This window comes from Pteronotus mesoamericanus, unplaced genomic scaffold (assembly GCF_021234165.1).
Source record: "Pteronotus mesoamericanus isolate MK-2021 breed Mesoamerican mustached bat unplaced genomic scaffold, CSHL_Meso_final contig_1242, whole genome shotgun sequence".
Classification (NCBI taxonomy): domain Eukaryota; kingdom Metazoa; phylum Chordata; class Mammalia; order Chiroptera; family Mormoopidae; genus Pteronotus; species Pteronotus mesoamericanus.
In genome coordinates this window covers 70,059-82,769 of record NW_026555053.1, presented here as the reverse complement: position 1 = coordinate 82,769, position 12,711 = coordinate 70,059, and the positions used below count along the sequence as shown (strand labels likewise).

At 44.2% G+C, this 12,711-nt stretch overlaps 1 protein-coding gene across 2 annotated transcripts in view; it reads right to left on the bottom strand.

Moving 5' to 3' along the window:
* The window catches only part of SCAPER (S-phase cyclin A associated protein in the ER), a 147,402-nt gene extending 134,966 nt beyond the window's left edge, over positions 1–12,436 (bottom strand). For both annotated transcript variants that reach the window (XM_054588695.1, XM_054588704.1), the window contains exons 1-5: positions 12,346–12,436; positions 8,936–9,002; positions 6,319–6,436; positions 4,131–4,201; positions 1,736–1,933 (exon numbers count right to left, since the gene is read on the bottom strand). In XM_054588695.1, coding sequence (XP_054444670.1) covers positions 1,736–1,933; positions 4,131–4,201; positions 6,319–6,436; positions 8,936–8,941 — 393 coding nt within the window. In that variant the 5' untranslated portion in view covers positions 8,942–9,002; positions 12,346–12,436. The remainder of the gene's footprint in view (positions 1–1,735; positions 1,934–4,130; positions 4,202–6,318; positions 6,437–8,935; positions 9,003–12,345) is intronic.
* Positions 12,437–12,711: the final 275 nt, after the last annotated feature.

The following is a 12,711-nucleotide window of genomic DNA, read 5'->3' as shown; positions in this document are numbered from 1 at the left end:
AACGCTACACTACACGCCATCTTTTTCTATCCCTGCCCCTAAGTCTCGGATGTGCAGAGTAGCAGAGGCGGGTATGAAAGTTACTTTTAAGGTCCCAGGTTTTGTTTCTCAATGTAAGTCTTTGAACATCTTGGCTCAGCACGAAGAAGGGAGAGCAGACCTCTCTGCACCCCTCTCACTTTGTCAAAGCCTTCTCGTCTTATAATCTCCAACCTGAACAACAGCTTCTATTGCTGTTAAACTTCCACAGTTCTGGGTAGTCAAGAGCCAGAGCCAGAAAATAAAGCCACATTGTCTTATGGCCAAGTCCAGTTTTCTTGAAGACAGTATCAGAAAAAGGGGCAGGAGTTTCTTCTGCTCCTCACAGAGACATGATTACAGTTGGTCAAACTCATTTCTATTAAAAAGTACACTTTCCAAACAAGTTTGGTTTCTTCAATCTACCCTCTGCTGCTTTTCAAGATAAAATCAAAGAATCTGCTAATCCGACCGATCTAGGGCTGACCTAGAGATTATCCAGACACCCTTGCTCGTTCAATGTAGAAACTGTACCCTCAGATTAAGTCCTATAGTGTTTTCTGCCACACCATGCCGATTCATTAAACTCCAAAAATAAGATTTTACCTAAAAATACTGATCTTTTTAAAACATTTTAAATGCTGAATGTAACAATATTAATTGTAACAAACCATAAATTTGGATGTTTTCAATTATTGTTCATTCTAAAAAACTGCTTCTGATTAATATTTTTAGGCTAACTTAAAACCTTTTTCGATTGTTTCCAATTTTAAAGGAAATACAGCTGCTGTCTCAACATGTAATTTTTCTTTGACCCTATGTATACCTCAAAGGTTAAGTAATGAATTCCAGGTTTTTCAACCCTGTACGCTGTAGAAACAGAAGAAGCTACCTTTGTAATATTTCTATAAAGATGTATAACTTTGGTTTTTCTCAAAATAATTTTATTCAGTATGAGGTAACGGAGTTTATAGTTTATATGTACTAAGACACCAGGCTTTTTGGTGAATTTTTAGAGGCAGCGAATGCTGTGTATCTGTTTAATAGCTGACTACAAACACAAGGTTGACTAAAAATAGAAGCACACCTCACTGATGACATTCCATTCCCACCCGGGACTGGTTAGGCTTGGTCATCAGTCTCACTCTTCTCTGACCAGAGTGAATTAGGGGAGTGATCAGTATCTCAACAAAAAGGGAGCAATGTCCAACGAGAAACATTAAACATGAAAACCAAAGAATGTGAAAATCTCCCTAGCGCCACCTGGAGGACCAAAGGAGAATGAAGATAAGAGGAGTTTTTTTAAAAAGTAATTGTGTGTGTGTGAGCGCGCGGGACACCTGTCCGTCCCTTTGATTTCTTGTCCAGGACGACATGTCAAGACAGCACTCTACCGAATCTTGCACATAATTAGGTAATGCAAAACACCACCACCACCCAAGCACCTCTGAAAAATCAAAAGCACGAAAAAAGTGAGGAACTCACAGAAGCAACAGTAGAACAGTGGTTGCAAGGGGTGTGGGGAATAGGGAGAGGCTGGTCAAAGCGTACAAATTTTCATCTGTAAAATGAGTAAGATTTAGGGATCTAGTGTGCAGCATGGTAACTACAGCTGTCATTACAGCATAAAATCCCGAGATACATGATCAAGTCAGGTATAGCAAAAATCAGAGAATCTGGATCCAAATGGGTCACAAAGCCTCAAAGCAAAACTTACCTTACATTCCACCACGCTCTGATCTGATTCACAAGTTACATAGATTTCATCTACTGCCCGGCGAAGATTGTCAAAAAGAAACGCCCAGTATCTAGCTCTTAGATCAATTTTACGAGGATGCCTTGTTTTAGTGGGACTTTTATCAAAGTGTTTATCTCCAGTTGTAGATGATGTTATTTTACAGTCCACTGTGGTGTTCTGGTATAGTAAAACAAAACATAAAAAATTTTTTTTTTCCTAAATCCTCCAGGAATTGTACTGTTATATGAAGCACATTTTTCTTTTTCTTGATCCTTATACAAGGACTTTTTTTTTAATTTTTAAAAATGTTTACTGATTTGAGAGAGAGAATGAGACAGAGAGAGTGAAAGATCAACTACTTGCCTCCCATATGCACCGTGACCAGGAATCGAACCCACCACCTAGGAATGTGCCCTGACTGGACCCAGCCCATGGTGGCAACAGCTGAGAGCCTGACAACCCCGGAGGCAGTGGAGGCGCCTGCTCCCCCAGCTCCCCCACCCACCAATGCCACCCCCACACTACGGAGACACTGCCCGAGTCCCACAAGACCCCAGATGCAGTGGGGGAACCACCACCCCAGTGGCAACACTGCAACAGCAGGGACACAGGCAGCAGCAAGGGACCAGTGACTCCTGGAGTCACAAGCAGCAACCAAGAGGGCACCTGTGACACCTCTGGAAGCCACGCTGGAGGGTAGAAGGTGCTGGCTATCCAAGCTAATCAGTCAGCTCCAGTAAGAGAAACTAAAAACACATCCTCTAGCGCCACCTACTGGAAAACTAAAAAGACTTCTAATTACCAACCTACAGAATTGCTAGGTAAAAAAAAAAAAAATAGCTTTACCTAAATAAGAAAGTTGTTCACTACCTCAAATGCACTGGCTGAGGAAAAACCCATCAAGCACCATGAATACAGTACCACAATATCACAAAAAGAAAATGAAAATTCTCCAAAACCCAAACTCAAAGTCATGGAAGACTGCGGTTACAATGCTAGAGAATTCAAAATCACCTCCATGAAGAATCTCAAGGACAAAGGAGAAAACTCTGGCAGCACGATAAGCTCAGGAATAAAATTAGTGAGCAGAAGAAGTACTTTACCAAAAGCCTGAAACTAAAAAAAGAATCAAATAGAAATTCTGGAGCTGAAGAACTCAAAAAATGAGATGAAGGATGCGTTAGAAAGCACTGGAAATAGAGCCGACCACACGGGAGAGAACACAGAAATCTAGAAACGACCGACATGGAAGAGGAGAGACCTAAGATCTACCTGCTTCCGTGAGAAAGGGCAACACAGGACCAAGGGTATCCCAGAGTGAGAAGAAAGAAACGGGGGAGGGAACAGAAAGTCTGTACAAACAGCCCAGACGAGAACTTCCCAAACCTGGGGAGGAGCTGGACACGCAAGTACAAGAAGCTAACAGAACAACTAATTATCTCTACGCAACACAATGTATTACAGTTGTTAATAAACGATAGAGAAAGAATTCTAAAGACGGCCGGGGGGAAAATAAAAAAGACATCAAAGAAAAAACCAAGAAATACACGGAGACAAATGAAAGTGAAAATGCAACAACCGAAATCTACAGGATGCACCAAAGTGGTACAAAGTGGTTCACAGCCATTAACAGCCGTGCAGACCTACCTCAATAAAAAAAATCTCCAATAAAAAAAAATCTAACCTTACACCTAAAGCACTTAGGAAAAATAACAAAGCCAAAGTGAGTTGAAGGGAGGAAATAATAAACATCAGAGAAAATAAATGAAGTACAGACTAATAAAATTGTTAAAAAATAAAATGGACAAACCTTCAGCTTGACTCTCACTATGGAAAAAGAGAGACGACTAACACATAAAATCAGAAAGGAAAGAGGAGTTACGATGGGTACCACAGAAATACAAAGGATAATAAGAAAAATACGAAAGGCTACTGCTAGCAAATTGGACAATGTAGAAGAAATAGACAAATTCTTACAACCTTTCTAGACTGAATCATGAAAAAACAAAAAAAATCTGAACAGATCAATCACTAGTAAGAAAATTGAAACAGTAATCAAAAATCTCCCCAAAACCAAAAGTCCAGAACCAGAATTGTACCATACATTCAAAGAAGACTTAATACCTCAGTTTCCTCATTTGTAAATGAAAATAATAATGCATACATCAAAAGATGGTTATGAGAAGCAAATTAATTAACATTTGTAATGTATTTAGTAAAAGCCAGGAACACAATACTGTACTATATGTTTGCTAAGAAAGAAAGTTACATTAAGTTTATACATGAAAATAAAGTATAAGTCATTCAAATCCCCCCAAAAAGGCTTTATAACTCAAATGAAAAGTTAGTAACTAAAAAGTTGCATATGCTGTACCTGTTTAGTCGTTTTATGAGTGCCTTGAATTGTCCTCTTTGGTTTTCCACCAGTTTGACATTTAGATTTTCCTTCAGGAATAAACATAGATAAATATATAGTTCAACAAATACAATACAATATGAAATCAAACTACACAAATCATTTAGACATATTAACGCATATTCTCCTTCTATGCATGGCCAATCTGAACTACAGATGGAATAGAAAACAAAATTCTGAGGTTCCAGAGACCATTTTCATTGAACAGCCTTCTCAGAACGGGAGTAAATCAACCTCTTAAGGAGTCAAATATTCTGACAATTTAAAAACAAGGTCACCCTGGCTGGGTAGCACAGTTGGTTAGAGCATCATCCTAAGATGCCAAGGTTGCAGGTCTGATCCCTGGTCAGGGCATATACAAGAATCAACCAATGAAAGCGTAAGTAAGTGGAACAACAAGTCACTGTTTCTGTCTCTCTCTCTCAAATTGATTAAAAAAAAGTTTTTTTAATAATAAAGTCAAATAAAAAACTTTGACCAAAAAAAAGTGTTGAGGTAGGAACTGAGTATTTTGTTCCATGAATGAAAAAATTTTTTTAAAAATAAAAACAAGGTGAAGTTACTGATATTTCTCAAATTATATATACAGGTCAGAACAATACTTATTTGAATCCAAATTTTATTGGAACAATAAAATTAAAAATACATAAAAATACATTTCTTACTCCATAAGACTCAGTATTTTCTCTTTTCATTTACCTGATTGATGAAATACAGTTTCATTTTGAAAATGGAGGTATTCTTTGTATTTTTGCAGTCAGATGTGTCTTTCTCAGTTGTTCTATTTTTTTATAAGATACTACCTATTGTTTTATAATCACCCTATTCTTGACAGCAATTCTAAACAGGAGTAAAAAATTTATAATGTACAACAAAATAATTTTCATTCTGCAAAATAATTTTTTCCAGAACCCCTGAAGCAGTACAAATGGGGTAAACCACAGTATCTATCCACAATTTATCTGCCCATAAATGGGCCTCCCTTACTATTTACTAGGCATGAAGGCAGAGAGAGCTCTACACGCACCTACACAGCCCTGTATTCATCCTTTCGTTGTAGAGAATACGGTGCCAGGCAGGTTTTTTTAGACTATCCAGTAGAATAACCAGCTTAGAACAAGTACCAGAGGAAACAGAAAAAAAACAAAGGACAAAAACTTTTAAAAATTGAATTATTATCCTCAGAAATATCTGAGTAGATTGTAGCCATAAAACAAGAACAAGTGGCTGTTTTGTTTTATAACTTTTATTTTTTTATGGGTTTATTAATTTTTTTGAGAGGGGGAAACATCAATTTGTTGTTCCACCACAGACGCACTCATTGGTGACCAGGGATCAAACCCACAACCTGGGTATGTGAGGACGATGCTCTAACTGACAACGTTACTTGGCCAGGGTCCAAATTACTTTTTTAAAATAAGTAAGTAAATGAAGATTTTTCTATAAATGGCAAAGTTCTAACAATATAAAGTAATCCTTATCAAAAATTATGAAGTTAATATTCTTGTCATCATTATTATAGATATTTAGATAGTTTTAATGATCTGGGCTTATATTATTTTTCAGTAAGCATAAATAAAGCTTTTAAATTGTACTGGCTAATTTTTTATGTACTTATATGCAAAATTAGGTTATATACATATATGTGATTCATTATTGTATTTTCTTTCCTTTTATGTTTTTTTCCAAATAGAAGCAACTGTAATAAAATGCCTCCAGATTATTCTGTGCTCTGAGTAACACATGGAAAATGGCAAATGAAATTTAACAAAACATTTAAAATACATAGCAACCACAGACATTTTTAGGTCTTCTGTTGTTACTTTTGTAGTAAATATGCCAATATCTATTTTTTATAAGAACTTGATGAAAGAAAAACACCTAATCTCCTATAACTTAAAAAACCCTAATCCACCAATCATAATAATATACCAAACCCAAATTTATTCCTATGTGAAACAGTAAAATTAATAACACTGTCCTGAAATCATTTGTATATTAGATAAAAAGGCAATAAAAAAATTACTTCTTATTTAACTTATACTAGTTTTCCCAAGAGTCCTAATGGTAAACAGTTTTCATACTGTTTAGAACTAAATGTAACCACCTAATTTACAACATAAAGAAACTTATTTTTAAGACACACCATCATCATCTTTGTTTTCTAGCGGAACACTCCAAGCTATTAGATTTCGGGCTGTACGACCTTCCTCTGCAACTATTCTCCTTACTTTGTCATGACTGTTGGAGCGTTGGAATGAAGCCTATGTACAGAAAAGAGAATATTTGTTAAATTATTGGATTAGTTAACATATAAAATATATTTGGCAGATAAATTATCTCTTGTATTTCTCAGGAAGAAAACACTCAAATTCTAGTCATTTTTAATAACCCTATACTTCTAAAAATGTCAGCAGTAACTTAATTCAATAGTTTTAAACATTTGAATCTAAGTATGCATCATGGTTTGAAATGCAATACATGAATCTGAGATGCTTCATAACATTATAGATGTCTATTTCAAAGAGTATTTTCAACTAGATTCTTTTCTTCCAGAGGTCTTCAACAAAATACTTTATTTTCATCCAGAGTCACAGTGTGGCACCTAGTACCATTTGGAGATTTTTAATCTTTTTTTAAAGATTGTATTTATTTATTTTTAGAGATGGGAAGAGAGGGAGAAAGGGAGTGAGACATTAATGTACGGTTGCATTTCGCACAGCCCCTGCTGGGGACCTGGCCTGCAACCTAGACGTGTGCCCTACACTGGGAATTGAACCAGTAACCCTTTGGTTCGCAGGCTGGCGCTCGATTCACTAAACCACACCAGCTAGGGCATCATATGGAGATTTTTACAGAGTATTTTACAACACTCGACCAAGTGAGCCACGCCAGTCAGGCCCTCAAATATTTTAAATAGAATGACTGCACGATCCAGCAATTCCGTTTCTGGGCATACAGCAAAAAGAACTGAAAACAGAGCCTCAAATAGACAATTGTACATCCATGCACATAGGGGCTTTATTCTCAACATCTAAGATGTGGGAGCAACCCTGCCCATCGACAAGTGAATAAATAAGCACAACGTGGTATGTACACACAATGGAATGTTATTCAAGTCTTACCAAGGAACTTCTGCCAGGCTGCAATGTTGAGGACGGGATGCTAACTGAAATAAGCCATTCCCAAAAAGACAAGTGCTATATGACTCCACTCATAGGTGGTACCTAGAGTAGTCAAAATCATAAAGACAGAAAGCAGAATGACACTTGCTGGGAAATAGAGCAGGGGGAATGGGGTTGAGTTACTACCTAATAGGTATATAGTTTCAGTTTTGCAAGATTAAAAGAGTTCTGGAAGTAGACAGTGACGATGGTTACACAGCAATATGAGGGGGCTAAGTACCGCTGAACAGTATGCTTAAAAATGGTTCGGATGGTAAATTTTATGTATATTTTAACAAATTTTTTTTCACTGAAAAAGAAAGGATTACCCACAAGGGAAGAAGAGGAAACACAGAGATGAAAAGTCAGACTTCTCTAAATGAATACTGTTATAATTTACATTTTCATCCATGTAAATGTTATATACAATATTAAATAAAAAGAAAAAAAGAAATATCAAAAGATCAAGATGAAGCGGAGGACAGTGGGACAACTTTTTTCAGGGCACAGAGAGGAAAATCTGTCAGCCTGGACTTCTGTGCTGAGCAAAACCATCTTTTATAAGTAGGACAGAAAAAAGATATCTTTAGGCAAACAAAAACAAAGTTTATAATTAAAAGGACCTCACTATAGGAAATGATCAGGATATAACATGCACAAGGAAAATAATCCCAAGTGATAGCTACAAAAAAATTAAAACCTCAGAACTTTTTGTTGTGTCTTTAAGACACGAAAGAGAGGGTGGTGTTGGGAGCATGGAACGGGTTCAGATGCAGAAGGACGCAGGACACAGGGAGACAGTCTCCTGCCAATGAGGGGGGCAGGGCGGGAGGGGGGCCACAGCTGCTGCGCTGGGGGCAAAACCATCTACTCTGTTTAGGAATGGCTACCCGAACCCCCCCCCCAAGGAGGTGTCGAGGCAGATAGGGCTCCCCTATAAGCTTCACTCCATCCTTTTCCTGCAGTGGAGGGGGACAGCGTGAGAATATATCTAGAGCTGCCTGAAAATCCTGAGTTCGAAAAGAGTGGGGAAAGGGAAGCTGTCTGTGCAGGCTCTGGATCTGGGGGGTCTCACCACACTGGTGCCCCTCCCGGATCCAGAGGCTGCACCCTGCCCACCTCAGGGAGAGCACGGCCCCCTTCAGAGCTGGCTGGGCCCTAGGCGGGGAAGCAGGTCAATCTGCTGGCATGGACTGATTTATCCCTTGTAAAAATTAAGACACAAAAGAAGCTAGCGGGCTCTCAGGTTGAACACTACATTCACAGTTGCTCACTTTATTACTCTGCTTTACAACAAATGTGTTCTGTAGAATATCTTTATGGAATAACTACTACACCAAAAAAGATAATAAATCAAAACCAGATGGAAGAACCCTGGCCGGGTAGCTTGGCATTGGCCAGTATGTCGAGGTTGCAGGTTCAATCCTCAGTCAGAGCACATGCAAGAACCAACCAATGAATGCGTAAATAATTGGAACCACGAATCTCTCTCTCCCCCCACCTTAAATCAATACATAAGAAAAATAGATGGAAGGAAAAAGGGAAAGAGAGAGGAAAAAAAACCCCAAGGTTAGTGTTTAAGGTAGTTTAATCACTTACCATCATTCTTTAATTTTCTTCTATGCCGAGAAGCTCATTTATCACACAAACCCATGGGGTGTGACCCCTAGAATAAAATACATATGGACTATTAGTCATAACATTGTCAGGAAGTCATATTTCTTCATAAAAAGATACAAACCTCATTCCCACAAGTTTCTCATTAAATTAACAACAAAAAATAAAATTGCTCCTTCATACTGCCTGCTTTGATATAACACAGCATGTTTTATTCTCTCAAAAAAAATTAAATGGAAGAGAAACAGCGTTGTTACATGAATAGTCCATGACATCGCAACCCAGAGGCTTCAAACTTTTTTCCTACCATCTATAAACACACACACAAACACTGTATCCTGACTCAGTTTACACATGTTTAAGTGAAACAAAAGTTTCATGAAGTAATATTTATCCCTGTTGTGTGAGGTATACTCTGATATTTCCTTCTCTGTTCTGCTTTTTAAATGCTATTTTCAGTGAATTGACTTATGATCCACTAATGAATCTCAACTCAGTATTGAAACACTGTAAAGTCTTCTTAGGAGTTTTCAAAGAGTCGTATTTTATCAGAATATTTTAATTACCAATTACATAAGACTCTCCATAGAACAGAACCTACCTCTCAGGGAACCTACTTAACGTGGCCAGATCTTTACCCAAAGAAATCCAACGCAGAGACACTGGACAGAACACAAAGGGAAAACGCCAGAAAGAACGCCTAACCCTGTAAGAAGAGCTGAGGAACAAAGAAAGGAAAGCAGCAGCAATTGGAACCAAACCTTCTGGGGTGACGGCCTAGATCATTTTTCCTTTGTGGAGTCAATCTGCTCCTTTTAAACGCAGCGCCTCAAACGAACACATGTCCCAACAAAAGCTAATATACCAGTACTCACAGCAGGGTTGTCCATAAAAGCCAAGAAGTAGAAACCACGCGAATGTCCGTCAACTGATACATCAAAAACGGAGTACATCCGCACCATGGAATATTATTCAGCCATAAAAAGGACGCAGCAGCACGACGGAGCCTCCTGGGAGGCAAACGTCCCGCGCCAGGGTCGCGGTGCTGGTTCTCAGCGGTACCCACAGCGGCAGGTCCTCATTGATCTGTCCACTTAAAACGTGGGCGCATTTCTGTTTGTAAGTTAGACCTCAATGAGATTGATTCCAAGAAAAGCGCGCGTGGCTTGGGGGGGAAAGGCAGGCTACCCCCAACTCACGGAGCTGTCAGAGGCCCCGACGCGCCACACACGCGCTGACCCGAGCGCGGCCCGGCGGGACGAACCCCGCGTAGCCAGCGCGCTCGTCCCGGTTCCGGGGCCTGGACCCGGCCGCGCAGCCCCTCGGGACGGCAGTCTTCCGTGCTGCCAGGACAGCGACCTCTGCTTCGCAGAGGTAAATGGCGGCGTGCTATGGACCAGTGACTCCAACGTCCGGCCTACACCGGTGCCCGACTACCTTTCTATACGATATGCAAACCTGGCACATGGCAAACGCGCAGTAACTGTTGCCCGCTTTTCCCCATGTTCCTTGTATGAGAGTTTTCTCCTGTGCTAAGAGCCTGAAGGAAGGGAGCGACACCTGGTCTCCTCTTTCATCTACCTGAGACGGCGCCTCGCAAGTGCTAAGCACGCGACAAAGATTTTTGAAGGAAAGGACGTTGAGTGGCTTGCGATAAAGAGGACTAAATAGGCAAAACAGAATTCGGGGGGCAGGGAAAGCGCTTGGTGCGGTACCGTGAGGGAGAAGCCCTAGAACTAACGTTCGTGAAGTCCGTCCGGACAGGCGTGCGCCTCTGCCCCGCGTCGGGGGCCCAGAGGCTCAGAGCGGCGCCCCGGGACCCGGCGGCGGGGCCTGGCCCCCCGCGGGGCGCGCACCGCATCGCCGAGCGCGTGCGCGCAGGAGCCGGTCACCGAGCCGACGTCTCTCTCTTCTCTCTCCCTCTCCCCACTTCCTGCCGAAAACATCAGTAAAGTAAAAAAAAAAAAAAAAAAAAGTCTTTTTTAAAAACACTATATCCTTTGGACCGGAGTCACCACAGTTACTGCTGAATGCATTTGCGTGGCAACCCCGATCGCGCTTTCGCGCACAACCCAGCAGGTGGACGGCGCTCGCCCGGCGGGTGGTTCACGAGAGGAAGAGCGGGGACGCCGCTCAGCGGAGCGCCAGGCGGGCGCGGGCCCCGGCGGAGGGTGCGCGCGGGCCCGGGGCGGCTCTCAGCGCCTCGGGGGCCCCTCGCTTACTGGCCGGCACACATTTATGGGGTGGGAAATGCCTCCCCGGTTCACAGAGGAGGAAACCCAGCCCCAGGAACAGGAAGCATCTGCCAAAGGGCCGGTAGCGGACCCGGGACGGAGCCGGGACGCAGACGGACATCAACCTGCCGCCAGAAGCGGTGCACGACCCTCCGCCCCCAGCGACAACGCTCCAAATCACCACGGGCTGGCTCCCTGATCAAGTCGCCTACCGATTCCTAACCGGGTATTGATCACTCAGACAACTTCAGTATGTGGCAGAGATCAATAGGCACCAAACACGTTTTTAGAGAAAGCCATAGTTAGGAGAGGAAAATAAATAAATAAATACAAGGGCCAGAGCACGAGACCTACGTCACGGGGGGCCAGCGCTCAGGTCGCCGGCCCTCGGTCGGAAGGCGTCGCCCCCGCTGTGCGCGGGCAGCGGGCGACCCGGGGCGGGAATCGCCGCGGGCGGCCTCGGCGTCCCCGTCCGCCCCGAACAGGAGCAGAACGCCCGTCCCAGCCTCCCGCCCGGCCTGTCCAGGGGCATGAAACAGCTCAGGCGGGTGAAATCGGGATGCGGACGGCAACAAGCCGTATATAATCGGGGAATCACGCTGCAGAAAGACGTCCCCGCGGGACCGCTGTCCCCACGGAGACTCGCGGGGCGCGAACGGAAGGGGAGTGCGGTCCACCGGCCGCAGGCAGCTCCGAGGCGGCGGCGCGGCCCGGGAGCCCGTCGGCAGCAGGTGCTGCTCCGGGGCCGGTCTCCGCCCGCTTCCTCACCGCACGGCAGGGAAGGCGCCGGCGAGGCGCCGGGAACGGGGCGCTGACAGGTGCGAGGCCCCGGCGGGTCTCCTCAGCCTTCGGGCCGCCGCTCCTGCCTGCCTCCCCAGCACAGCTTAAGGAAGGCGCGGAAAACGCGCTGACAGGGAGTGGACGGCGTCCATCCTGTCAGCGTGCGGCGGCGGGGAGGCTCCTCCGGAAGTCCCCGGGAGAGCGGACACTCCCAGGGCGTCCCCGCTCGGCCCGCACACCTCGCCGCCCAGCCCACCTGCCCGCAGGCTTCCCCGGACGACCCCCGGGCCCTCCCCAGCGGCCGGCGCCCCTCCCCCAGTCGCGCTCCCGGCCCTCTCCGCCCGCACGCAGACGGAGGGGGAGCAGTGGAGGGCATACCCCGCCGCCACGGCGCCCCGTAGTCCCGCGAGGCACTCTTCCAGCCGGCGTCCCCGCCCAGGCCCGCCAGCTCCTCAGGACGCGCGCCCCCGCGGACACTCACCCCCGCCGCCTAGCGCAGCGCGGGCGGCACCGAGCGTCCCGCCGGGAAAGGGGCGGGGCCGCGGCGGCGCGTCACGTGACCCGTGCCGCAGCCCCGTGCGCGCAGGCGCAGTGGCCTGCGAGGAGGGGCCGCGGAGATTGGAGGTCCCTGTCTTGCTTTGCGCTGCCCCTGCACGGCCGCCTCTGTCCACCCTGCCTGCTCGCCCGTATTCGGTCCCCTTCCCTCTGTCTTATCCCCACAGTGAGTCTCACGGAAGAAGGGCC